This window comes from Chelonia mydas, chromosome 1 (assembly GCF_015237465.2).
Source record: "Chelonia mydas isolate rCheMyd1 chromosome 1, rCheMyd1.pri.v2, whole genome shotgun sequence".
In the NCBI taxonomy this organism is placed as follows: Eukaryota; Metazoa; Chordata; order Testudines; family Cheloniidae; genus Chelonia; species Chelonia mydas.
This window is the reverse complement of record NC_057849.1, coordinates 348019858-348047579: the sequence shown is the minus strand read 5'-3', so window position 1 is coordinate 348047579 and position 27722 is coordinate 348019858. Positions and strand designations below refer to the sequence as shown.

Below are 27722 nucleotides of genomic sequence, written 5' to 3'. Positions count from 1 at the left end.
GGGCATCTCCCAGTGAAGTCTATGGGACCTTCCACCGATAGCTGAGGGCAGACCGAACCCTTTGTGTGTTGTAGACTATGCCAAGGGCTTTGGAGGTCGGTACGGCGTTCAGGAGGACAGAGTGGATAAGGTAAGCCTGCTGTGCTCAGCATAGTTCGCAGTTATGCCCCCAGAACCCCCAAACCTTGCTCCTCTACAAAGGGGAGTGGCACCCGCTGCGCCTCTTCTCACGCAGCCTTTCCCCCATGCAGTTATTTAGCTCTGGTGGTGGAAGGGTAGGGCCTGGTGTGGTGAAGCGTGGGGGGAGAGAGATGGAAAGTGGGGGACCATGTGGTATTTCCATTTTAAGTCCTTTCTGAATTGCTCTCCTCTTGGGCTGAATTCTCCCATTTCACTGCGCGAGTTTGAGCAGATCCAGGTCAGTGATTTGTGAGTGAGCAGCAGATGCCCTTCCCATGACAAAAAGGTTTTTCTGAACCGCTCTGCAGTGAATGGGGCTACAGTAGGAATCTGGCGGGGAAGGGTCATTCCTCTCGTAAGTTCTTCATTCTGAAGGACCTCACTCACTGTGGTCCCAAAACTGCTTTGCATGCAGATTTGGTGTCATTTCCCTTCTGTCTCTCTCACACACTTTTTTATTGTTAATTATTTACATCAGAAATAAAGAATCGCAAGCCTGGGGTTACAAAGTGTCATTTCTATCAACAAGAAGGATTCCTGCACCATTTTCCATCTTCTTCATCAGTGTTTGTGTGGCCCTCGTGCTGGTCGTCTTGGCGCAGTGCACCCCACATTTTGGCCATGGCAGGATCCGAGTTACGAGAATGGTCTGAGTGTGTTCCACTGCCCATTGGTTTGGGTCTGGCTGAGTTACAAGTCTTTTGGGATCCTGCGCTGTGCAGTCACGGTTGGTTGGGTTGGGTATTTTCTGAGTTCAGAAGGTGCAATGGCAAGGGAAGCTGCACTGAGCAGGCACATGCTGGGAAATGAGCTTCAAGGTCAATAACAGTGGTGAGCATGCGCTAAGGCCATGGCTCTGTTGGAAATTACCTTTGTAGCTACCTGCCTCATCTCCAGTCAGAGGTGAAAGTAAGCTGGTCCAGTGTGGTACGGCGTACGGCAAGAGCCAGTAATCTGTGCCGGACCGGACCAGCTTCCCCAGGCTGGCGCTTTAAAGGGCCTCGGGCTCCCCGCAGCGGCAGGAGCTGCAGGCCCTTTAAAACATCGCCTGAGCCCCGCTGCCGGAGCTCCAGGGTAGCGGCGGCAGGGCTCTGGCGGTGATTTAAAGGGCCGAGAGCTCCGCTGCGGTAGCGGTGGCTGGAGCCTGGGAGCCCCCGGGCCTTTAAATCTTGATTTAAAGGGCCTGGGCATTTAAAGGCCCCACCTCTTCCGGTTGAGGCCCCGCCTCTTCCAGTCAAGGCCACACACCCCTGCTCAGGAGTCCGGAGTATGGGTAAATCCTTTGTTACTTTCACCCCTGTCTCCAGTACTGCACCTGTGAACAGATGTGGTGCTGGCACAAAAGGAAATGGAATGTTAGGGTCCTATAGGTGCAGCGTATGCAGGGGAAAGTGTTGATTTTGGTATGATTTTACCCACAAGGATAAGCGATCTAGATTCTGTTCTATGCAGGTTCTCATATTGCACTCAAACTGCAGTATTTGAGTACCTTCCCGTCATTCATTGACGGATGTGACTAAGAGTTGTCACATGTGATTTGTTCTTTCTCTCTCCCTCTCCCCCGGGGGAGAATTTTGTGTGCAGTGGAGTGTTTTGTTTTGGTATGGTTTTCATTGTTTGGGGGGTATTTTATGCGCATTTTGCTCTGTGCATGTTAGAGAAGGCAGGTTTCAGAAGTGTGCCTGGCACTTGGAGCAGAGCAATGGTGGTGAGATTTGGGGTGGTCCTTAGTTCCTTTGTTTGACAGTCTGGGACTGTCCTCTGAGAAAGCACGGTCTCCTATAGAAATGGCCTTGCACGAGGTGTAGCCAGCTCTGCTGTGCAGAGTAGGGGACTTATTGACCATGGTCTACATCCCTGGAGTTTAGGCTCTTTTAGATATGCTGGGACTAGGCCTCCGAGCACCCTGAAGATAAGAATTGAGACCTTGAATTTGATGTGATATTCTATAGCGAGCCAGTGTCAGGAGTGGAGAGCAGGTTGGATGCTCTCATGTTAGCCTATGTTGCTGCGGAGATACATGGCAGCATTCTGTGCCAGCTGGAGTTTCCTAAATGCTGATGGCTTCATACCCAGGTATACTGCACTACTGTAGTCCAGAAAAGAGTTGACAAAGGTGTGCATAATCCAGGCCACCAGGATGGGATGAAGTCTTCTAGCCAACTAGAAATGGTTTGTTTTGTGAGAGCTCAGTGTCAGTGAGGAATCAAAGAGCCTCCTAAGCTATGCATGTTGACATTAAATTGGACTGGACCGAGAACTGATCCTTGTGGGACTCCACAGTTGAGGAGTCTGGTGGCAGAGGTGCAGTTTCCCATCACCACTCATTGGATGAATCCCTCCAGGAAGTGACCATTTTAGTGCATTTCCCTGGAACTGAGTCACCTCTCTTAGGTGAGATTGCAGGATCAGACTGGAAATAAGGTGCACACTTTTAACAGTGAGGGCAATAACCAGTGGAACAATTTACAAAGATCATGGTGGATTCTCCATCACTGACAACTTTTAAATCAAGATTGGATGTTTGTCTAAAACCCATGCTGTAGGAATTATTTCAGGGCAGGTCTCTGGCTTGTGTTCTACAGGAGGTCAGCTTAGATGATCACAATGGTCCCTTCTGGCTTTGGAATCTAGGAAATATGAATCCATGACTCTCATGGTAGACAGTACTAAATGCTGCAGTGAGTTCCAGGAGGATGAGAATGGATGACTGACTGCCCTCTGTCCATTGATATCAGGAGAGTGCCATCCATGCCACTAAAATGGTTTCAGTCCCATGTCCGGGCCTTAATCCAAATGATGCCAGGTTTAGGATATTAACATCAATTAGATGATCTTGAATTAAGTGTTCGCCTACCCTGTCTATGAGTTTACTCAGAAGTGGGAGGTTAGAACCAATGTTTCCAGGGTTGGCTTTTTCAGTGTCACTTTCCCTATTGTGAATTTGAAGGGAGAAGAGATGATTCCTTCCCTGAATGAGGTGCTAGCCATTTTGGTCAGGAGTGGCACCAGTCCATGACTCTCTTTCACAGGCCAGGAATAGGATTCTCTGGTCATGCCTCCTGTTTGGCATCCAGGACATCTTGTAGAGTGAATGTACTAACCTTGGAGAATGCAGGCAATCACTGGTGTGGGGGGCTGTTTGAGAAGTCTTCCCAAATGTGTGGGAATATACAGATCACTTTGTGTCAATGACCTGTCCTCCTTTGGGATTATGTTTTACCTCCTTTCGTGAGCTACAGCTTATGCTCAAATAAATTGGTTAGTCTCTAAGGTGCCACAAGTACTCCTTTTCTTTTTGCGAATACAGACTAACACGGCTGCTACTCTGAAACTTCATTATTTACTTTCTCCACACCATCATTATTTTATAGATCTCAATCATATACCCCCTTAGTCACCTCTTTTCCAAGATGAAAAGTCCCAGTCTTATTAATCTCTCCTCATATGGAAGCCTTTCCATACCCCTAATAATTTTTGTTGCCCTTTTCTGAACCTTTTCCAATTCCAATATATCTTTTTGAGATGGGGTGACCACATCTGCACTCAGTATTCAAGATGTGGGCGTCCCATGGATTTAAATAGAGGCAATGTGATATTTTCTGTCTTATTATCAGTCCCTTGCTTAATGATTCCCAACGTTCTGTTCGCTTTATGACTGCTGCTGCACATTGAGTGGATGTTTTCAGAGAACTATCCACAATGACTCCAAGTTCTCTTTCTTGAGTGGTAACAGCTAATTTTTACCCCATCATTTTATATGTATAGTTGGGATTATGTTTTACCATGTGCATTACTTTGCATTTATCAAATTTGAACTTCATCTGCCATTTTGTTGCCCAGTTACCCAGTTCTGAGGGATCCTTTTGTAGCTCTTCGCAGTCTGCCTGGGACTTAACTATCTAGAGTAGTTTTTTATCATCTGCAAATTTTGCCACCTCACTGTTTACCCCTTTTTCCAGATCATTCATGAATTTGTTGAATAGGACTGGTCCCAGTACAGACTCCTGGGGGACACCACTATTTACCTCTCTCCATTCTGAAAACTGACCATTTTTTCCTACCCTTTGTTTCCTATTTTTTAACCAGTTACCGATCCATGAGAGAACGTTTCCTCTTATCCCATAAGAAATATCCCTATTCATTGACGATTCCCCATTTACAATTGTTAGGAGTGCTATCAGTTAACCAGTTTTTAATCCATTTGATAGATGTCATATTGATTTTTATACAATGCTATTTTTTAAGCAGAGTACTGTGCAGAACTAAATCTAATGCCTTACAGGAGTCTATTACATCAGCACAGTTACCTTTATCAAGCAGGCAGGTACTCTCTTGAAAGAGTATCAATTTCACAGCATGGCACAGGACATTTAAGAAGGAAGAGGGCAGTACACCTGTGACTTGTCAGCTGACCCCCAACCGAGCTTAAAGGAAGGCATCTGGGCCATATAAATGGACAGAATGGTCTGAGAGTTTGTGAGGCAGAGGCTTAGGTGAAAGCTGCTGGAGTTCAGTCTGGCAAGGGCAGTTGAGAGCTACCAGGGGACTGGAGGAGGCCCCCAAAGGAAGCTGTAGCTGATGCCTGGGGGAAGGCTGAAGCAGGAGAGCAGCAAGAGGGGTTTGCCAGCTGACCTTCCCAAGTCAGAGAGCCTCGACCAGAGGGCTGGAGAGGGCTGAAGGCCACAGAGCAGCAGAGGGAGTAGACTACTGATTTCTAAGCCACGAGCTGAAACTAAGGGAGAGGGCTGAAGGCAAGGGAGCTGCAGAAGGACTGATGTCGCCATGCTGAAGAGCTGAAGCCAGGGGAACAGTGCATGGGCTTGCCTTCTGGGAAGAGAGGATTTGCACTCTAGCTGGAATTGCTGGGCAGTTTACCTGGCAGAAGGAAGGAGAGGACTGAAGAAGAGCCCAGGTTTGGTGGAAGATGCCACATGGGTATGTGGTGTGTTGAAAGATTAGATGTTAAGGACTATGTGCATAGAATTTGGGGGTTTTTGTTATGGTCTATCTTCCACTATGTTTTTGTAATAAACTGGTGCCAAAGAGGAGGAGAATTGAGGCAAGAAAGCTTGTATGGCATTACCGGGAATTTTGAAAGAGGGAAACTGAGGCACACATGTTGGTCTGCCATGGCCTGCTGCTGGATGGTGCTTCACATGCTACCCTGTGACAACCAGCTTGGTTTGACAAGACCTATTTTCTACAAAACCATGTTGAATAGCATTAATTGTATTTTTACCCGTTATTTCCCTATTTTCTGCTGCCTATGTCAGCATTCCATTATTGTGGCCAGGTTGCAAAGTGCAAAGAATTAGCAACAGAAATTAACAATATTAATAGTCAGTGGAAGAGCTAAGACTCTCCTCCTGGCTCCCAAGCTCCCCAGGTGTTATCCTTACCTGTAGAGTGGGGAAACCGAGGCACAGAGTGTCTCGCCCAGCGTCACACAGCAGGCCAGTGGCAGAACTGGGAATAGAACCCAGATGGGTGTCCAGCTGGGCTGTTGCCCTGGGGACTCTGGCTCTGCTGCATCTCTTCCCTGGCATGCTGGATGTGCCATTCTCTTCCCTTTTCAGAGTGCCGCTGGCTTTAATGAGATGGAAGCTCCAACTTCCTCATATGAGAAGACCAAACCTGTGGAGGCAGGTAAGACACTCGGAAACAACCAGAGTGCCTAGCCCTGGCCCTGCAGCTGGGAAGAGCCTGTATTCCACAGCTGTTCCTACAGCCTCCGCAGCCAGAGACTCTGCACCGGGCATGTGGCTGCGGGGTTGTGCGGGTTTGGCCTGCAGGCTGGAGGGGGGAGATGATGGGGTCAGTGGGTTTGGCCTTGGGCGGGGGAGGCCGCCCATTAAGAGGGAAGGGGACCCCAGTGGGTTTGCCCTGTGGAGACAGGGGAGGCCGGTTGGGTGGCATGTCCCAGCAAGCTGACCCAGGCTGCCTGTTCCTGAAAAGCCATTTCTCTGTGCAGCCTCCAGTGGAGCCAGAAGCTTGAAGTCGCGATTCGAGAGCATGGCCAAGTCAGCTGACGAAGAGAATAGGAAGCGGGTGGAGGAGGAACGCATGAGGCGCCAGGCCCGGGAGCAGCGGGAGCGCCAGGCAGCTCAGCAGAAGCAGCAGGAGCAGGTGAGGGGCCCAGTGCCCAGCCACGGCAAGTTCTGCCCTGTCCCCCCTGGTGGGGCCAGGATCTGGGGTAGCTGTGCGCTGAAGGGGGCCCAGCAGCATTGTTCCCCTCTCTCAGGGCGGGCAGAGACTTGCCTGAGCCCCCTTGGCAAATTAGTGTTGGAGCCAGGCATCCTGATTTCCAGGCCAGTGCCTGATCTGCCTGCCTCAGGGCAGACACACACCAGGGTGACCACCCATCCCGAATTGGGCGGGACAGGCCTGAAACGTACAGTTCAAATCCCGAGCCTGGGCTGAATGTCTCCGGGACAGCATTTGTCCTGGATTCCCTGCAGTGCTGCTCCACAACTGCCTGAGGCTTGGGGACAGTGCCAGCCTCTTCCTGGTTGTGGGGGCTGAGGTGGGGCAAGAGAGGTTGTGGAACCCCTGTTGTTAAAAACAGGTTGGACAAATACTTGTCAGGGATAGTCTAGGGTTTACTTGGTCCTGACTTAGCGCAGGACCCTTGAGGTCCCTTCCAGTCCTACATTTCTATGATAAGAACCTCCACTACGTGACCAGATACCCCCTTTCCCTCCACAGGGGCCTCTGCGGTGTGTGCACTGGGGACTGGTCTCAGCCTTTCCCCACACCGTGGCCCTTTCTGGCACATGGATGAGGGGGGCCTTCCTGAAGGAGAAGCATTCCTGCTCAGAGGTGCTGGAACAATTTGTATAGTAGGGGTGCTGAGACCCATTGAACCCAGCTGTAAATCCTGTATATAATGGAAACCACTTCACTTCAAGCCAGGGTTTGCAGCAGCACCCCTAGTTCCTGCACCTCTGCTCCTGCTCTGTGGACCCTTCCTGAGGCTGATTCCTGCAGGTCCCACACGAGCAATGGCTCCATTGCCATTCGGTCCCTTAGTCTCCTGAGTGGGGTTTATGGGAAATGGGACAGGCTCCAGTGGGAGGAGAATGAGGCTTGTGTGTAAACTGCCCCATCAGGAGTAGGAAAGGGAGTCACTCTGGATCCTGTGCAAAAAGACTGAATGGTGATGATGATCTCTCTCCTGAAAGGAAACCCAGGAGGGTGAAGAGATGAGCCGTAACAAGCCAGGTCCCACGCCAGCTGTGGTACCCAGGAGGGTTTGCAAAGAACCAGCAATGCTGCCTAGTCCACAGGGACAGCAGGTACAGGGGGCAGCACTGGTTGAGGGCCACAGCTGCCGGGGAAAGACAGTGTGTAGGTCAGAATCAAGGGGGCAGGGGGAGGGCTGTTACTATGAAGGGTGGGCAGTGTGGGGAGGGGGTCATGGCTACTGGGCACTTTACGTTTCCCACCTTCTGCAGACCAAATCTGGAACTGGACTCAGGGGAGGGGTGAGCAGCAGCTGAGTGGGCAAAGGTCTGAAGCACAGCTGAGGGGCAGAAGAGATTTCACAGGGCAGCACGAGAGGCCTGGAACACTGGGAGAATGGTTCCAGTTCTAAGTGGCTCTGGATACTACCAGATGTTGATAGTGCTGGACTGTGCCTACATCTCTGTAACAGGGCAGGGAGCTGCTGCGGCAGTGTTATATAAAGGGCATGCCAAGTCTTTCTGCACCTCAGCTTAATGCTCTGCTAAAGTACAGGCCAGAGCTGACTTTTCAGGACTCTTCAGGAAGCATGCACAGAGTCAGTTCAACCTCAGGACAAGTGTGTGTAAAATCCTGGCAAATAGATGTTAATAGCTTCCAGCAGCTTCAAAGAGAGAGAGCCATACCACTCTTTATGGCCACAGAACACATTGTAACGAGTATTTGGAATGCTATGAATAACTTTTAACCAAAAGCTGATAGGCCATACCTATACTGGTGTGCCTCATACAGACCTCTCACTTTGTTGCTGTTATTTACACTTAAATATAAGGTTCCAACATAATATCTACACTTCTGTACTTCAACACACACACACTCGCCTCCAATCTTCTCTCAGAGGTGATTTCTCAGTCTTTATGCTATAGCTGTAATATGTAGTGTGTCACCTGCACTCTTCAGAGCTTGACACACGCACACACTTGGTGAGACAGATCTCTATTGCTGATTGGGTCTGATCTCTGCCCATATTGAATGTAATCATGGCATGTTTCCTGTTACCATTTAAATGTGCTATGGTATCGCTTGTCTAGCCGCTGGAAAAGACACGCAATACTGACAGCACTTGCCCCAAGTTGCCTTGCTGTAGCCGGGAAGTGTGTGTGTTGTTTTTTATCAGCATTTGGTTTAAACTGGCTCAGCCATTTTTAAACCACAGGGTTTCAGCTGGTTTGCAGTTTCCAGCAGCTCCCTTCCCTTGGGACTAGCTTACAAACAGCAGTTTTGCCAATGGTGAGATTGGCACCTGCCAGGTAAAGCTCAAGTTCTGTGGCTCTGCACAGTTCTTGGGCAGCTGCTTAAATCTCTTATTGGGAAGTTTCCTTTAAAGCCCTTCCGGGGATGGGCATCATCAGTATGCAGGTAGCACATAGCACCCCTGTCAGGGATCAGACCCCTTAATACTGAGCAATGCACAGACATATGCAGGTCGAGTCCCTGCCCTACAGTTTATACTTGACATGGGTTAGTTTCCCATTCTTCCCTCACTGCACAGCAAGAGGCAGACACACAGGATGAGGAACAGCCCCCTGCACTGCCACCGCGGCCCTCAGACCTGGGCGAAGGCTCCAGCAAGCTGCATGAGGAGTCGCATGGGGAGGAGGCCATCTATGCCGACAGCGTGGATCTGCAAGGGGACTATGAGGAGCTACCAGAGCCCTCAGACTATAACGATGGTGCTGACGTGGACAGAGACTATGAGGAGCTGCTGGAGCCCTCCAGGGAGCCGGAGGCCATCTGCGATGAGGGTGTCGATACGAGTGAGGACTATGAGGAGATCCCCCCAGAGAGTGCATCCAGCAGCATCAGGAACATTCCCTGCTCTGGTGAGTGACAGGGGAATGAGCTCCTGGGGCATGACTCTAGGGATGCAGGTGTCTGTCTGCATTTCAGAGCCAGGCCAGGCAGGCACTGTAGTGCCATAAAAACACCAGAGAGGAACTCAGCACCATGTTGTTCTGCAGTGATTGTCCTCCCCAGACACCGTGGGGAGCCTTGCTGGGGGCAGCCTGCTTTGCTCCTCCAGTTGGGAGAAATGGTGATGGGGTGGGGGTGGGGGGTAAGCAAAGCACTGCCCTACTCTAAGTTCTGAGACTAGCGCAATTAGTCCTGGGCCAGCAATAGACTCACCTGCTCAAGAGGGGCCAGGGTGGGCTCGCCCGAGGATGGGACAGTGTAGTGTGCTCTGGTGCATAGTGCTGTGTTTTGCAGGGAGTGATTTCCAGCCATGCCCCAAAGTCTCTGCTGATTTGGTTCATTTCCAGCTGCAGTTCAAAGAACTGATGTTGACCTACAAATGTCTAAGTGATTTAGAGCCTGCACCCTCCTGGTGTGAGGCCTTCAGAGTTGATACCAGCTGGTTTTAAAGGGAGTGGCTTCCAGCAGGGCATTCTGAGTGAGAGGAGCTGAGTGGCACACGCTCCCTTGTGACTCACAGGGCATTCTGTCTGGTCTGTGGCTGAGGTTTTCATACCTGCTAGGAGTGTGCAGCCAAATCCCCCTGTTAGCTTTTAACCCAGTGTCCCAGGGGCTGAGAAGGGATGATGGGGCGTGGGGTGGTTCTGTTTAGTTGCAGATGGCAAAAGATCAATTTGATACAGTGGAAGAGGCTCATTTTAACAAACCAAAATTACTAGCACCTTCCTGCCCACCTTGTCGGTTCCCAGCACCTGCAGGAGACAGTGCCCAGTGCTGGCCCTGCACCTGCACAGAAGGAAACAACTGAGAAGAGCCCTGCATCCTGCCAGCCCATGGAGCAGGTTCTGGGCACCGGGAGAGGCACCAGAGTGGAGCACATAGACACTTGCTGTGGGAGGTGGCGAACAAAACTGCTTCTCAGAGCTGAACACTGAGCACTCTGCCTGGGCCTGGGAGCCCAAGTGAAAGAGAGTCTGGCTACACCTCTTTGGCCCTGCTGGGCTGTGTCCTAGCCTGCTTTTGGCCAAGCACCTGGACCCTCTCTCTTTGGCAGCAACTAGGACTCTCCCCTTGAGCGAGTACCACACAGTGCATGGCGCAGGGCAAGGCCACTACGAGTGGCTAGCTTAGCTGACTTCACGCCTAACCTGCTGACTTTTGTGCATTGCATTGTAAGGCACTTCTCTCTCCCACTCAGTGAGAGCTGGGTGCCTGACTCCCTTGTGGTAAGTGTCAGCCAGTGCATCCATCTTGTGCCCTGGCTAAGGACCGAGAGGTGCAGTGAGTGCTCTGTCTGGTCTGGCCCTTTTCCGCAGAGACAACAGCCACTCTGAGAAGGGATGAGACCTTTCCCCAATGATGGGGCCTGAGGCTCAGAAGGGGAAGGGAGATCACCCCTGTAAACCTGGCAGGGTCTGTGCATGGTTTGGGGCTGCCTCCTCCTGAGCTGCCCCCTGGTGTTTTCCTGCAGGAGTATCTGAGAATGTGTACGAGGCAGATGATGCTGGGATTTCTGCTGTGGCTCTGTACGATTACCAAGGAGGTGAGTCTGTCTGTTTGGCCTGGGGAGTAGAGGGAAGGAGGTGATCTGCCTGCATGGGAACATGTGGGAGGGGTTATCCTGGATGGCAGGCAGGGGAAGGAGAAGGGCTGAAGGTTCTGCCTGAATAACGATGCAATTTTAACCTCATGCTTCAAGGCCTAAGCCAAACTCTAGCTATGAGGGTACGTTACACTGAAGGTTGCCAACCGTCAAATCACACAATCCCAAATACTCTTGCCCGGCCCTGAGGCCCCGCCCCTGCCCCTGCCCCTTCTCCGAGGCCCCGCCCCACTCATTCCATCCCTCCTCCCTCCGTCCCTCACTCACCTTCACGGGGCTGGGGCAGGGGGTTGGGGTGTGGGCTCTGGACTGGGGCTGAGGGGTTTGGAATATGGGAGGAGGCTCTGGGCTGAGCCTGGAGCTGGGGATAGGGGTGCAGGAGGGGATGCAGGATGCAAGTTTTGGGAGGGAGTTTGGGTGCAGGAGTGGGCTCTGGGCTGGGGCAGGGGGTTGGGGTACAGGAAGGGATGAGGGGTGCAGGCTTCAGCCAGGCAGCGCTTACTTTGGGCGGCTCCCAATCGGCGGTGCAGTGGGGCTAAGGCAGGCTCGGTGCCTGCCCTGGCCCCATGCCGCTCCCGGAAGTGGCCGGCACGTCCCTGCAGCCCCTGGGGTGGGGGGGTCAGGGGGCTCCACGCGCTGCCCATGCCCTGAGCACCGACTCCACAGCTCCTATTGGCCAGGAACTGCAGCCAATGGGAGCTGCGGGCGCAGAGCCTGCCTTAGCCCCGCTGCACTGCTGACTGGGAGCTGCCCGAAGTAAGCAGGACCAGGGTGTTCTGCGCGCTGCCCCCTCCATGCGCCACTCCCGGAAGCGGCAAGCACATCCCTGCATTACCCCTGCCTGCAGGCACCACCCCCACAGCTCCCATTGGCTGTAGTTCCTGGCCAATGGAAGCTGTAGAGTTGGCATTCGGGGCGTGGGAAGCGTGCAGAGCTCCCTGCCCCACTGCAGGGATGTGCTGGCTGCTTCTGGGAGTGGCGCAGAGCCAGGGTAGGCAGGACGCTGCCTTACCCCCACTGCGCTGCCAGACTTTTAGCGGTCTAAAGTCTCCTGGTTTGGCTTCAGTACCCTCCAGGAGAAAGAGCCCGATTCCGGGAGACTCCCAGCGAAATCAGTTGACAACACTCGTCACACTGCAATCAAAGACGTGTGGCACCGAGTCTCAGAGCGCGGGTCAGTTGACTCAGGTTAGCAGGGCTCAGGCGGTGGGCCTAAATATTGCAGTGTAGACATTTGGTCTGGGGCTGGAGACTGGGCTCTGAGATCCACCCCCTTTGCTCAAGGCCGAACCTATAAACTGCAATTTTTAGCCCACCAGCCCGAGCCCCGTGAGCCCGAGTCAGCTGACTTGGCCAGCCATTGCTTTGCTGCAGGTCTTTGATTGCAGTGTAGATGTACCGTTAGAGACCAGAATGAGACCTAATGTGGGGGCAAAATACCCCTGCCCTGCTTCTGCCCTGTTCTTGTGCACTCCTCTGAAGCATTTGGTACCAGCCACTGACAGATCCTGATTCCAGACTAGGTGGGCTGTGGGTCTGATCCAGTCGGTCAATTCCTATGGTCCTATGCTGGGATGGGACACTGAGGAAGGGGAGGTGGGGGGAACCACTGGTGTGGGATGTAAGTGGAGAGGTGGAGAGGTCTGCCAGGATGTGGTGGTGGCCTCTGCTGTACTCCCCACTGGGGTAATTTTTGCCCCCTGCCCATCCCAAGGTGTCTTTGCCCCAGGAGCAAATTGCATTGTGCCTCATTTTCCGCTTTCATTTTTGCAGAAGGTGACGATGAAATTTCCTTTGACCCCAATGACACCATCACTCACATCAAGATAGTGGATGAGGGCTGGTGGCGGGGGTGCTGCCATGGCAGAGTTGGCCTCTTTCCAGCTAATTATGTGAAGCTACTTCAGTGAGACCTGCCATTGCCCGAACCCCTCTGGGCTGCTGCCTCTTACTGCTTCAGCGCTTTATGTGTAGCCAGGGAGCAGCTCAGCTCAGCCCGGCTTGCCAGCGTGAGAGAGAAATTAATAAGAAATGACAAATAGGATCCTGGGGGGCAGCCTGGCCCATGTGGGAATGGGGTGGGGGGTGAGCAAAGAATGGGGCATGGGGTCTTTCCCCTCTTGGAGGTGCTGGTTCCAATCCAGCCCCAGGGTGGGAGCACTGGCTGCCTCAGGGGAGTGGGGAATGGGATACGGGACCTTTCCCTCTAGGTTCTCATTTAAGATCAACCCCTGACTAGTAATCAGCAAAGTCTTCTGCATGTGCTGGCCTCTCTTACCTGTGTGGGGGGCTTAGCTCAGTTCCGGGTGCACCTATATCTGTGTAACAGAAACTGTCCCATGGATGGCAGCTGTCCCAGAGGCCAAGAGCAGACTATGCCATGAGGAACAAAGTCCTTGTAACACTCTGAGGGGTTCAGCTCAGGCCAGGGTAAGGCACAACAGCAAATAGGAGGGGGAGGCTTGAGCTTTTGCTGCCTGGGGATAAACAGGACTTCAGCCTCCAGGGCGGGGAACTGGGAACCTTTGCCTTCACTAATCGTACCAAGTTCTCCTGTGTTGAAAGTGTGACTTTGGCTGTACTATGCTGCTCCATTAAATGGGAGATGCCTGTGCAGAGGCAGACAATAAAGGAGAGTCTTGCTAAAGCCTTAGACTTCCTGCCTTTTGTTCCTCTGTCCAGTGAAACCATGGCTGGATACCGCGTCCCAGTTCTGGGGTCAAGCATTTGAAAAGGGTATTGGAAACATTAGAGAGGGTTCAGAGAAGCATGAGCCGAGGTCTGGGAAACAGGCCGTAGAGTGAGACACTAAAGGACCTTATCTAGTTAGCGCAGGTTGAGAGGTGACTTGAACGTGAGCTAGAAGGTGATACCAGAGGGACGATTAATGGGGCAGACACAGGCAGAACAAGAGCTAATGCACAGGGGCAATGGAACATTTCTACTTGGAAAAGAAACTCTTTTTCTGTCTAGAGTGAGTGTAATTAACCACTGGGACATGGGCCCAGGGATGTAGTAAATTGTCCATCAGTTGGAGTCTTTGAATCAAGCCTGGAGTTCTCTCTGAGTCGGTCTAGTTCAACCACAAGTTTTTGGCCTGGAGACAGGAATCACTGGGTGAAATTCTCTGGTCTGCATTAGGCAGGAGGTCAGACCAGATAATTGGCCTTAAATCTGTGGATCTAATATCAGGACGGTGCCGATGCTATCGGGACATCTGGTCACCCTAGGGCCATGGCCCCACCTACCCCCTCCCCAGCTCCTCACTATGATTAGCATGTGTTCCTGAGCCTTATGTGTATGCAGTGTGTGTGTGTGGCGGGAGGCCGCATTGTGTCCCATTGGCAAGACCTAGGGCTAATGTGGCCCTTGGCACCAAGCTCTGAGCTCCTTATGCCCATTGGAAGCAAAGTAAAGCTGAGTCAGGGCCTAAGTCTGGCCTCCTTGAGGCCTTCCATTCCTGTGCCTCATCCTTCCAACCCCTTTGGAGCCCACTCACCAACCCCAGTGACCACAGCAGATGCACCACTTCTGGGAGCCTTTATTGGGATTTATTACAGTACGTCTGCAGTGTGCCCACCCTGGGGTTGGCCTGTTACATGAGAGAGATCTGGGCAACTCACACAGCTTGCCCCAAGCCTACTGCACAACAGGGTGCAGGGAACGGACTGAACTGGAGTAGGGTAGGGGTAATGTGTGTCCAATTTCTTTTAGACGTATACAAGAGAAATCCAATACAAGCCCCTCTGTTAAAGAGCAAACAGACGCAGGTTCCTCACACCAACCACCTCCTGGCAGCTGCTGAGCTAGACCACAATCCCGAGGCTAGGATTTGCTAACTACTACTTTAGAGCCATTTAAATACCATCAGAGTAGTAATAACCCAACCCCGGGCCTGTTTAATAACAGCTGAGCAGCTACGTAGCACAGTCTAAGCTGTAAACAAATCACAGCACATGGATGATAGCTTCAGCAATAAGCAGCAAAGCCCTTGGCTATCAGCGCTCAGTCCACTTGTGCCAGCACCTCTTAGCTGAGGGTCTCCGGGAGCTTCACAGATATGGATGACTCAAGCCCCTTGGGAGTAGCATAAGGTCCCTGTTCGTTGTTGGGCACCGAGCCAGCTAGCACAGAGCTACCAGCACTCTGTCAAGACACAGCCCACTACAGGAAGGCAATTGTGTGATTTATTTTGGAGCAGTTTCTCTGCAGTAATTTGTCCTGTCCCCTCTCCTCAGGAACGTCTGGGCTCTTGGAAACATTTGCTATTTATTTCTTGTGTTGTCTGCCTGGTGTCCCAATCTGTCATGTTCCTGTACCAGGTACGGACAGGCTGCAGAGCTTGCATCTGTACCAGAGGCACTCCAGATCTGCTCATCATGAGCTCAGTCAATGCAGTGACCATAGAATCATAGAATCATAGAATATCAGGGTTGGAAGGTGTCACGGAGTCCCTGGGCGATGCTCTGGAACTGCTCCCCATGAAGCCAGTCAGGACTCTGGGGCAGTCGCCTTTCTGTGAGCAGCCTGTCTCCAGGACACACAGCTCACACAGCTTCCACCTTCCTGGATCTGACCTCGGAGCATTCAGCATCCTCTGCCCCTCCGTGTGCCTCCCACAGCGAGTCCACCCAGGCGGGGCTCCTGGGGAAGCCAGAGGGTCCTGCACCCCAACTTTGCAGTCAGACGTGACTCTCAGCCAGCCAGTCAAACGGAGGTTTATTAGATGACAGGAACATGGTCTAACACAGAGCTTGCAGGTGCAGAGAACAGGACCCCTCAGCTGGGTCCATTTTGGGGGGGGGGGGCAGTGAGCCAGACAACCACGTCTGCCCTTCACTCCATGTCCCAGCCAGCCCCAAACTGAAACTCCCTCCGGCCCCTCCTCCTCTGGGCTTTGTTCCTTTCCCGGGCCAGGAGGTCACCTGATTCCTTTGTTCTCCAACCCTTTAGCTCTCACCTTGCAGGGGGGAAGAACTCAGGCCATCAGTTGCCAGGAAACAGGGTGTCGGCCATTCTCTGTGTCCAGACTCCTGCACACACCTGCCCTCTAGGGCTCTGCAAGGATCATACACCCTTCTCCCACCCCCTAGATACTTAAGAACTGCATAGGGGAAACTGAGGCACCCCCACAATATTCGGAGGAAACATTAAGAACAGTCCCACTTCGTCACAGAAGGGACCCCAGAAGGTCATCTAGTCCAACCCCCTGCTCGAAGCAGGACCAAGTCCCAGTTAAATCATCCCAGCCAGGGCTTTGTCAAGCCTGACCTTAAAAACCTCTAAGGAAGGAGATTCTACCACCTCCCTAGGCAACGCATTCCAGTGTTTCACCACCCTCTTAGTGAAAAAGTTTTTCCTAATATCCAGGTTAGCTTAGAAAATATTTGATACAGGGTGTTGCATCCGATGAGGTGAGTTGTAGGTCACAAAAGCTTATGCTCTAATAAATTTGTTAGTCTCTAAGGTGCCACAAATACGCCTTTTCTTTTTAGGTTGTCACCTAGTGGCTGAACAGTGTAATACAGTAATACACTGCCGCTTCTCTAGAGGCTCTGGCGGACAGGGCCCAGTGATGCAGGAGCACGTCTGTTCTTCTGGGGCAGGGGAGTGCAAATACATTCAATCAAATGGGATCTATGAAAATTGCTGTAGATGCGGGGGAGGCGCCTGTAACGCAGCTGGTGCCAAGGGGCAAACCCCACCCCCAGGTTACATAAACATTCTTTCCAGAAGCGGCTACGGGGTGCACCCTATTGGCAGCTAGCCAGGGAGGAAGTGGTGTCGGGGGAGCGCTAGGAGTTGGGAGGTCTCTCATGGAGGAAGCTTCCTAGGCTCTACTCCCCCAACCCCTCCTCCCCATTCCTCTTCCCGCCTTGGATGCCCTGCAGAGGGAAGCACCCTTCCAGCACCCATCTGCCAGGGAGAGGAGGGGAGGGAAAGGGAGCGATCGGTGATGCTGCCTCACCCTGCAAAAAGTGTGAAACGATCATGCCTGCCCTGCAGTAGCCCAGCCCCTGCTGCCCAGAATACCAACATTTGAACAATTATGTTTCTAGCTTTTATGGTTGTATGGAAACCCAGTGAATGTGTTTATCCCCATCCCAAACTGCCTCCCTTGTGGCTCAGACACCCAGCTCCCACAGTGTAGTTCTGCATTTTCAATACAAATCTCTGCAGTACCTTGAAATCTGAAAATTATGGAGCAGCCTAAAATAACTTGAATATTATGATAATCAATAATGTGTGTGTGGGAGGAGAGGGGATTTTTGCTGATTGAATTATTTCACATGACGGCTTTTATTGTTCTGATGCTACTCTAGCGGCTCCTGTCTACTACATCAGTTTTGCAGAATCTAGGGGCTTTGTGCAGGACATAGGTCGAGCCATTTAGCTTCAGAGACATGGCAGAGAGCCTTGCTAACAATGGTAGCTGTGAAAGGAGTCCCTCTGCCCCATACCCTGGCTCCTTACACAGCTGCCAAGTCTAACAAGCCATTTCCCTTGGAAGTGAGGAGGAGCCATTACAGGCAGAGCAGAGCAGGAGTCACCTCCCAGCTCTCTCCTCATCTGGGACCTCACTGCCTGACTTGGGAAGAATATTCTCTCCTCGGGCTCCCTAGAGCCTTCCTCAGGGCCCCCTTCACTTCCTGGTTGCGGAGGCTGTAGATGAGGGGGTTCAGCATGGGGTTGACGATGCAGTACAGCGTGAGACCAGGGTGTCCACCCCCATGGAGTAGCCTGCACTGGGGCGATTGTAGTTGAGGTTGGCCATCCCAAAGTATACGGTGACCACGATCAGGTGTGCAGCGCAGGTGGAGAAGGCCTTGCGCCTTCCTGTGTTAGAGTGGATCCTGAGGATGGCTGCCAGGATGTAGAGGTAGGAGATGACGATGAGCAGAAATGGGCTCAGGCCCACGAAGATACTAGCCAAATGGAGTGTGAGCTCATTGACATAGGTGTCACTGCAGGCAATCTTCAGCAGGGGAGGGACATCACAGAAGAGGTGGGGAAGCTGGTTGGCGCCACAGAAGGATAAGCTGGAGGCCATGAAAGTGTGTATGGCTGAGTCCAGGAGACCCCAGAGCCAGGACCCCATGGCGAGTGGGAAGCACACCCTCCGGCTCATGATGTCAGTGTAGCGCAGGGGGTTGCAGATGGCTGCGTACCGGTCATAGGCCATGACGGCTAGGCGTGCGCACTCGGCTCCCGCGCATGACATCAGGAAGAACATCTGGGCCATGCACTCGCAGTAGGAGATGGTCTCCTGCTCACGCAGGAAGTTCACCAGGATCTTGGGCCTGGATCCCAATAGGACCAGGATCTTGGGGACCGTGACTGACGAGAAGCAAATATCCAAGCAGGATAAGTGGCTGAGGAAAAAGTACATGGGGCTGTGAAGATGGGAATCCAGCTGGATGAGGGTGAATATCATGGAATTCCCCACCAGGGTGACGAGGTAGAGCTCTAAAAACACCAGGAAGAGGAAGGCCTGGCCATGGGGAAGGCTGGAGAAGCCCAGGAAGATGAACTCCGTCACCTGGGTCTGATTCTCCTGTTCCATGGGGCCGGTAAAGTTTGTCTGTGGGGAGAGGGACAGGAAGAGAGAAGAGACTGGGAGTGAGTCAGGAATTCAGAGCTAAACCATCTTCAGCAGCACGCCTGCAATTTCACATGCAGAAGGGCTGGACACTTAGGGTATGTCTACACTGCGGTTAGACAGCTGGGGCTGGCTGCTGCCAGCTGACTTGTGTTTGCGGGGCTCGGGCTGTGGGGCTGTTTCACTGCAGTGTAGACGTCCAGGCTCAGGCTAGAGCCCTGGGCTCTAGGCCCCTGTGAGGTGGGAGGGTCCCAGAGCTCAGGCTGCAGCCTGTGCAGGAAGGTCTACACAGCAATGAAACAGCCCTGCGAGCCTGAGTCAGCTGGCATGGGGTCAGCCATGGGTGCCTAACTGCAATGTAGACATACCTTGGGTCTGTCAGGAGCTTCCACCCCCACAATCCTCCTTTAGTTTTGTCCTTCCTGAGCCCTGACAGGCTCAGAATGATCAGGTTCCTAGTCAGGATCGGGACCACATTGTGCAGGGCATGTATGCAGGGAGGCGTGCATGGTAGGCCAGTGCCCTGCCTGAGCTGACAGCCCGTTAATTTGTCTAGCTTCACCTATTCCAGCCATTGGCTCTTGATATGCCTTGGCCTGCTAGATTAAAGAGTCATCTATAGTCAAATATTTGTCCCCCATGTGGGTGCTACATTCTTTGTTCCTAAGTGCATGACCTTACATTTGGCCATATTAAGCTTTCCCATTTACCAAGCAATCAAGATTGCTCTAGATCAGTGAAAGGGCTCAACAATCATTTGAGGGCTGGAATGAAATTGGCTTGCACTAAGGGACTCAGGAGCTTGATTTGTTTAGCTTACCAAAAACAAGGTTAAGAGCTCCCTTGATTGACATGTGTGAGTACCTTTTGTGTGGGGAAGTAGTGCTAGTAAAGGGCAGCTGGCGGAGAAAGGTGTAACAAGAACCAATGGCTGGAAATTAAAGCCAGACAAATTCAAATTAAAAATAAGGCTCCAATTTTTAACAATGAGAGTGATTGACCATTGGAACAAACTGCCAGGAGAAGTGGTGGATTTGCCATATTTTTGTCTTCAAACCCAGGCTGGAGACCTTTCTGGAAGATGTGCTTTAGCCAAACACAAGTTGTTACATTCAATACAGGAGCAACTATGGGCTATAATCCTTTGGTCTAATTTCGGTTGCTGGGTTTAATGTATAGGGGCTGGATATGTGTGTGGGTGGTCTGTGATATACAGGAGGTCAGACTAGATGATTTAATGACCCCTTCTGCTGTTACAGTCTACAGAGCAAATAACATGTTAGCATGCATAAGGAATGGGATAAAAACTAATATTGAAACTGATTGTGCTGTTATGTAACTCAGTGGACCAACTCACCTGATATACTGGGTTCTGTTCTGGTCACCCTATCGTAGACAAGATATAGCAAAAACAGAGGCACTTTTTAAATGTGTGATAGAAACCCAGAAAATATCCATTTGAAGGGAGTGTTAAAAGATTGAGACTGTTTAGTTTAGAGAGGAAACAAATTAGAGGAGATATGATGATGCGCTACAAAATAATGAAAGGGAGAGAGTAGAGCGGTTGCTTCTGTTTACCCTCTCTCACAAGAGCTGATTTCTCTGTTACGTTCACAGCATACACACAGACAGGTTTAGATACAAATATAAATAATCTTGCTGAAAGGCTGCAGCATAGAATTAGAATTCAGAACAATTACACACAAGAACCAAAAATCAGACAGGAAATAAGCTGCTCCCTAAGCCAGAGAGAGACAATGCCCCACCTCTGTCTAGACTGACTGCGGCTCCCAGAAATGTCACCACAGAGCCGCTAGCCTGCAAGCAGAACCAGAAAACTCACCCACTCCAGGTTACAGCTTGCAATCCAGCACAGCCCTCAGTGCACCACGCTCAGGAGCACACAAGGCAACTGAGTGCAATAGATTGAAAGCTCAGTAGGAATCAGAGAAGGATCCCACGTGTATACAGATAACGAGAGCATTCAGAGCCACGTGAAATAGAGTAACACAATTATAAGGGCTGTAAAGTCTCCCACTCAGGGCAAGAGCCAGCCTCTGACTGATGGGGTTCAGAAGAACTTCCTGCTGTGGAGTTGTTATTTCATTCTGGGTTTCTTGCCTTTTCCTCTGAACAGCTTCAAGGTTGAGATCTGTAGGGTTGAAAAGAAAGTGAACAGCTTCCCTCTCATAACCTAGAGACACTGGGAGGAACAGGCGAGGGCCATGTCTACACTAGCGAGCTTACAGTGGCACAGCTGTACCAAAGCAGCCGATCGCTCCCATAGCCACTCTTGGCCAACGGGAGCGAGCTCTCCCGTCGACATAATTAAACCACCCCCAACGAGCGGCGGTAGCAATGTCGGTGGGAGAGCATCTCCCGCCGACATAGCGCTGTCAACACCGGCACTTCTGTCGGTGAAACTTACATCGCTGAGGGGGGTGTTTTTTCACGCCCCGAGCAACGTAAGTTACACCGACAAAAGGGCTAGTGTAGACATAGCCTCAGTTGGAGCCTGAACTAGTGCAGTGTGTGTGAGGGTCCAGTCAGAAACCAAGGTTGTTATTACAACAGCAGCCCAGAAACAGGAGAGAAACTGCACAGAGTCCGGTTCCGTGACCGAATTAATGTTGCTGTGGAAACCATGACACTGTCTTAATTTTGTGTTAAGGTTCTTTTTACTTTTGATTTCCCTATTTTTAAAGAAAATGCTGGAGTTACAGGACAGGCAGCCACATGGGAGGAGATTCTGGCAGAGAAGAGCAAGGTCTCTCTCCTTACTGCTCGTGGGTAACGTCCCACCCCTGGCCCAGCTGTGGCGCTAGCTGCATGGTCAGAGGTTTGGCACAGCTGTCTGGTCACGTTCCTAAAGCTTCACAGTTTCACCAAGGTGCTGGGTGCTCTGGGTAGGGGAAATGCTGCCTAGGCCTAGGGCTGAACTTCTGCTCGGGGTGAATTCACCCTCTGTGCTGGGAGAGAGCAGCTGCCCTTCCCTGAGAAACCGTGAACCCTACCACTAGGGACCCTGCAGCAGCTTTGCTCCCAGGGGGCTTGGACAGAGAATCGCTTTGCTCTCCAATGTTCCACTGGCACAGACATTTCCCTTCCACGCCTGTCAACTCTTCTTTGGGGAGATGCCCTACTGGACTCCAGCTCCCGCACCCCACCCCTCTTTCCCACGCACCCCAGGAATCATAGAAATGTCAGGCTGGAAGGGACTTTATCTTTGAAAACTCGTGGCGAACGGGGGAAGTCCCGGATGACTGGAAAAAGGCTAATGTAGTGCCCATCTTTAAAAAAGGGAAGAAGGAGGATCCTGGGAACTACAGGCCAGTCAGCCTCACCTCAGTCCCTGGAAAAATCATGGAGCAGGTCCTCAAAGAATCAATCCTGAAGCACTTAGAGGAGAGGAAAGTGATCAGGAACAGTCAGCATGGATTCACCAAGGGAAGGTCATGCCTGACTAATCTAATCGCCTTTTATGATGAGATTACTGGTTCTGTGGATGAAGGGAAAGCAGTGGATGTATTGTTTCTTGACTTTAGCAAAGCTTTTGACACGGTCTCCCACAGCATTCTTGTCAGCAAGTTAAGGAAGTATGGGCTGGATGAATGCACTATAAGGTGGGTAGAAAGCTGGCTAGATTGTCGGGCTCAACGGGTAGTGATCAATGGCTCCATGTCTAGTTGGCAGCCAGTGTCAAGTGGAGTGCCCCAGGGGTCGGTCCTGGGGCCGGTTTTGTTCAATATCTTCATAAATGATCTGGAGGATGGTGTGGATTGCACTCTGAGCAAATTTGCGGATGATACTAAACTGGGAGGAGTGGTAGATACGCTGGAGGGGAGGGATAGGATACAGAAGGACCTAGACAAATTGGAGGATTGGGCCAAAAGAAATCTGATGAGGTTCAATAAGGATAAGTGCAGGGTCCTGCACTTAGGATGGAAGAATCCAATGCACCGCTACAGACTAGGGACCGAATGGCTAGGCAGCAGTTCTGCGGAAAAGGACCTAGGGGTGACAGTGGACGAGAAGCTGGATATGAGTCAGCAGTGTGCCCTTGTTGCCAAGAAGGCCAATGGCATTTTGGGATGTATAAGTAGGGGCATAGCGAGCAGATCGAGGGACGTGATCGTTCCCCTCTATTCGACACTGGTGAGGCCTCATCTGGAGTACTGTGTCCAGTTTTGGGCCCCACACTACAAGAAGGATGTGGATAAATTGGAGAGAGTCCAGCGAAGGGCAACAAAAATGATTAGGGGTCTAGAGCACATGACTTATGAGGAGAGGCTGAGGGAGCTGGGATTGGTTAGTCTGCAGAAGAGAAGAATGAGGGGGGATTTGATAGCTGCTTTCAACTACCTGAAAGGGGGTTCCAAAGAGGATGGCTCTAGACTGTTCTCAATGGTAGCAGATGACAGAACGAGGAGTAATGGTCTCAAGTTGCAATGGGGGAGGTTTAGATTGGATATTAGGAAAAACTTTTTCACTAAGAGGGTGGTGAAACACTGGAATGCGTTACCTAGGGAGGTGGTAGAATCTCCTTCCTTAGAGGTTTTTAAGGTCAGGCTTGACAAAGCCCTGGCTGGGATGATTTAACTGGGACTTGGTCCTGCTTTGAGCAGGGGGTTGGACTAGATGACCTTCTGGGGTCCCTTCCAACCCTGATATTCTATGATTCTATGATTCAAGAGGCATCAAGTCCAGCCCCCTGCACTGGGACAGGACCAAGTAACCCTAGACCATCCCTGACAGGTGTTTGTCCAACCTGGTCTTAAAACCCTTCAGTGACAGGGATTCCCCAACCTCCTTTGAAAGACTTTTTCCAGAGCTTAACCACCCTGGAGTTAGAAAAGCTTTTCCTAGTATCTAGCCTAGATCTCCCTTGCTGCAGATTAAGCCCAGCTACAATAACACTGCATACCCACCTTAGAGTAATCTAGAATCTAGATTTAATCTAGAATGCATTTCCCTAGTTTGCTTTTTAGAGTGTCCTTTGGGACTATGTCAAAAACCTTACTAAACCCAAGACACAGCATGTCTACTGCTTCCCCCCTCCACTAGTTCTGTAACCCCGCTGAAGAAGAAAATCAGGTTGGTTTGGCATGCTGTGTTCTGGACACATCCATGCTGGCTAGTCCTTATACCACTGTTTTTTTCTAGGTACTTTGTTCCAGTATCTTTCCACATAGTGAAGATAGGCTGGCTGGTCTATAATTCCCTGCGGCCTCTTTGTTCCCCCTTTTGCAGATAAGTGCTATATTTGCCCATCTTCGGGGATCTCACCTGTCCGCCACGAGTTTTCAAAGATAATTGCTAATGATCCTGACATTGTTTCAGCTACTTCCTTAAATACCGCAGGCCGAATTTCATCAGGCTCTGTGGACTTGAACACATCTAACTTCGCTAAACAATCAGTGACTCTCTGACCCTTTCTCTCCATGCAGCGGAAGCAGCAGGATCACTGGCTGACAGCCCCATGGGGAAGGGGCTGGGACTGGCTTTCAGCTCCTTCATCCCTGGGTTTCAGTGAGTGTTGGAGCCCAGAGCAGAGGCTGCAGAGCGACTTACCCAGCAGGGTGTCCTGTCGCTGGGTCCATCGCTCAGGCTGGAGCCACACGGGCATGGCGGAGAGGAGGGGGTGTCAGTAGCTCTAGCTGGGCCCTTGCTGAACCTCTGCCATTGGGAGTTGGTGGGATGGCAGCTCACGCCCACACCAAATGCTCTGTGAAGAGAAAAGATCATGGAAATGCCTGGGTCTCACCTGCCTGAGGAGGAACCTGTCTGCTCCCTGGGTCTGAGGCTGGGGCTGCCTGGAGGGTATGGTATTTAACCCTGGGTGAGGGAGCCCGGGGGGACAGATTCTCAAAGGTGGCTCATCGCTAATGACAGGAACAAAGCCCGGAAAAAACACTCCTCTTCCCACTCCACCCCCATGGGGCTTCTTTGCTGTTGGTACTGGAGCTAAGCTGGCTGGCTGAAACCAAAAACATGGACTTTACTGGCCCCACCCAGCCCAGGATCACCCAACCCCAAGCCACTACTGTTTAACACCAGCCAAAGGGCTTTGCTGCACATCTTAACCCTCGCACTTCACTCCACTCTTCTGCACCCCCTGTAACTTGGACCCAGGATCCTGCCTTATCTACCTCACCCAAACACTCGCCGTTACACCCAGCTCCTGACCGTACTGCCCTTCAGATCCTGCTGTACCTCCCCCTGCATCATCCTCACACCCAGCTCCTGACCCTACTGCCCTTCAGATCCTGCTGTACCTACCCCTGCATCATCCTCACACCCAGCTCCTGACCCTACTGCCCTTCAGATCCTCCTGTACCTCCCCCTGTATCATCCTCACACCCAGCTCCTGACCGTACTGCCCTTCAGATCCTGCTGTACCTCCCCCTCCGTCATCCTCACACCGAGCTCCTGACCCTACTGCCCTTCAGATCCTGCTGTACCTCCCCCTGCATCATCCTCACACCCAGCTCCTGACCCTACTGCCCTTCAGATCCTGCTGTACCTACCCCTCCGTCATCATCACACCCAGCTCCTGACCCTACTGCCCTTCAGATCCTGCTGTACCTCCCCCTGCATCATCCTCACACCCAGCTCCTGACCCTACTGCCCTTCAGATCCTGCTGTACCTACCCCTGCATCATCCTCACACCCAGCTCCTGACCCTACTGCCCTTCAGATCCTGCTGTACCTCCCCCTGTATCATCCTCACACCCAGCTCCTGACCCTACTGCCCTTCAGATCCTGCTGTACCTCCCCCTGCATCATCCTCACACCCAGCTCCTGACCCTACTGCCCTTCAGATCCTGCTGTACCTACCCCTCCGTCATCCTCACACCCAGCTCCTGACCCTACTGCCCTTCAGATCCTGCTGTACCTTCCCCTGTATCATCCTCACACCCAGCTCCTGACCCTACTGCCCTTCAGATCCTCCTGTACCTACCCCTGCATCATCCTCACACCCAGCTCCTGACCCTGCTGCCCTTCAGATCCTGCTGTACCTCCTGAGTGTCTCTGGATTAAGTTTAGAAGTGTGTGCAACAAGAGTGATGTCGTGGTGGGAGTCTGCTATAGACCACCGGACCAGGGGGATGAGGTGGATGAGGCTTTCTTCCGGCAACTCACGGAAGCTACTAAATCGCATGCCCTGATTCTCATGGGTGACTTTAATTTTCCTGATATCTGCTGGGAGAGCAATACAGCGGTGCATAGACAATCCAGGAAGTTTTTGGAAAGCGTAGGGGACAATTGCCTGGTGCAAGTGCTAGGGGAGCCAACTAGGGGAGGTGCTTTTCTTGACCTGCTGCTCACAAACCGGGTAGAATTAGTGGGGGAAGCAAAAGTGGATGGGAATCTGGGAGGCAGTGACCATGAGTTGGTTGAGTTTAGGATCCTGACGCAGGGAAGAAAGGTAAGCAGCAGGATACGGACCCTGGACTTCAGGAAAGCAGACTTCGACTCCCTCAGGGAACAGATGGCCAGGATCCCCTGGGGGACTAACATGAAGGGGAAGGGAGTCCAGGAGAGCTGGCTGTATTTCAAGGAATCCCTGTTGAGGTTACAGGGACAAACCATCCCGATGAGTCGAAAGAATAGTAAATATGGCAGGCGACCAGCTTGGCTCAATGGTGAAATCCTAGCGGATCTTAAACATAAAAAAGAAGCTTACAAGAAGTGGAAGGTTGGACATATGACCAGGGAAGAGTATAAAAATATTGCTCGGGCATGTAGGAAAGATATCAGGAGGGCCAAATCGCACCTGGAGCTGCAGCTAGCAAGAGATGTCAAGAGTAACAAGAAGGGTTTCTTCAGGTATGTTGGCAACAAGAAGAAAGCCAAGGAAAGTGTGGGCCCCTTACTGAATGAGGGAGGCAACCTAGTGACAGAGGATGTGGAAAAAGCTAATGTGCTCAATGCTTTTTTTGCCTCTGTTTTCACTAACAAGGTCAGCTCCCAGACTGCTGCGCTGGGCATCACAGAATGGGGAAGAGATGGCCAGCCCTCTGTGGAGATAGAGGTGGTTAGGGACTATTTAGAAAAGCTGGACGTGCACAAGTCCATGGGGCCGGACGAGTTGCATCCGAGAGTGCTGAAGGAGTTGGCGGCTGTGATTGTAGAGCCCTTGGCCATTATCTTTGAAAACTCGTGGCGAACGGGGGAAGTCCCGGATGACTGGAAAAAGGCTAATGTAGTGCCCATCTTTAAAAAAGGGAAGAAGGAGGATCCTGGGAACTACAGGCCAGTCAGCCTCACCTCAGTCCCTGGAAAAATCATGGAGCAGGTCCTCAAAGAATCAATCCTGAAGCACTTACATGAGAGGAAAGTGATCAGGAACAGTCAGCATGGATTCACCAAGGGAAGGTCATGCCTGACTAATCTAATCGCCTTTTATGATGAGATTACTGGTTCTGTGGATGAAGGGAAAGCAGTGGATGTATTGTTTCTTGACTTTAGCAAAGCTTTTGACACGGTCTCCCACAGTATTCTTGTCAGCAAGTTAAGGAAGTATGGGCTGGATGAATGCACTATACGGTGGGTAGAAAGCTGGCTAGATTGTCGGGCTCAACGGGTAGTGATCAATGGCTCCATGTCTAGTTGGCAGCCGGTGTCAAGTGGAGTGCCCCAGGGGTCGGTCCTGGGGCCGGTTTTGTTCAATATCTTTATAAATGATCTGGAGGATGGTGTGGATTGCACTCTCAGCAAATTTGGGGATGATACTAAACTGGGAGGAGTGGTAGATACGCTGGAGGGGAGGGATAGGATACAGAAGGACCTAGACAAATTGGAGGATTGGGCCAAAAGAAATCTGATGAGGTTTAATAAGGATAAGTGCAGGGTCCTGCACTTAGGATGGAAGAATCCAATGCACCGCTACAGACTAGGGACCGAATGGCTAGGCAGCAGTTCTGCGGAAAAGGACCTAGGGGTGACAGTGGACGAGAAGCTGGATATGAGTCAGCAGTGTGCCCTTGTTGCCAAGAAGGCCAATGGCATTTTGGGATGTATAAGTAGGGGCATAGCGAGCAGATCGAGGGACGTGATCGTTCCCCTCTATTCGACACTGGTGAGGCCTCATCTGGAGTACTGTGTCCAGTTTTGGGCCCCACACTACAAGAAGGATGTGGATAAATTGGAGAGAGTCCAGCGAAGGGCAACAAAAAT

At 51.6% G+C, this 27722-nt stretch overlaps 1 protein-coding gene and 1 pseudogene across 3 annotated transcripts in view; one reads left to right on the top strand and one right to left on the bottom strand.

Moving 5' to 3' along the window:
• The window catches only part of HCLS1 (hematopoietic cell-specific Lyn substrate 1), a 49093-nt gene extending 35504 nt beyond the window's left edge, over positions 1 to 13589 (top strand). For 2 of the 3 annotated variants that reach the window (XM_037889520.2, XM_043522107.1), the window contains exons 9-15: positions 75 to 130; positions 5760 to 5829; positions 6155 to 6309; positions 7365 to 7478; positions 8918 to 9248; positions 10811 to 10882; positions 12716 to 13589. In XM_037889520.2, coding sequence (XP_037745448.1) covers positions 75 to 130; positions 5760 to 5829; positions 6155 to 6309; positions 7365 to 7478; positions 8918 to 9248; positions 10811 to 10882; positions 12716 to 12852 — 935 coding nt within the window. In that variant the 3' untranslated portion in view covers positions 12853 to 13589. Of the gene's footprint in view, positions 1 to 74; positions 131 to 5759; positions 5830 to 6154; positions 6310 to 7362; positions 7479 to 8917; positions 9249 to 10810; positions 10883 to 12715 lie in introns of all 3 variants that reach the window. The other variant, XM_043522113.1, reaches the window with a different exon arrangement.
• Positions 13590 to 16547: 2958 nt separating this feature from the next.
• LOC102939000 lies at positions 16548 to 18519 on the bottom strand (annotated as a pseudogene).
• Between the last annotated feature and the right edge of the window lie 9203 nt (positions 18520 to 27722).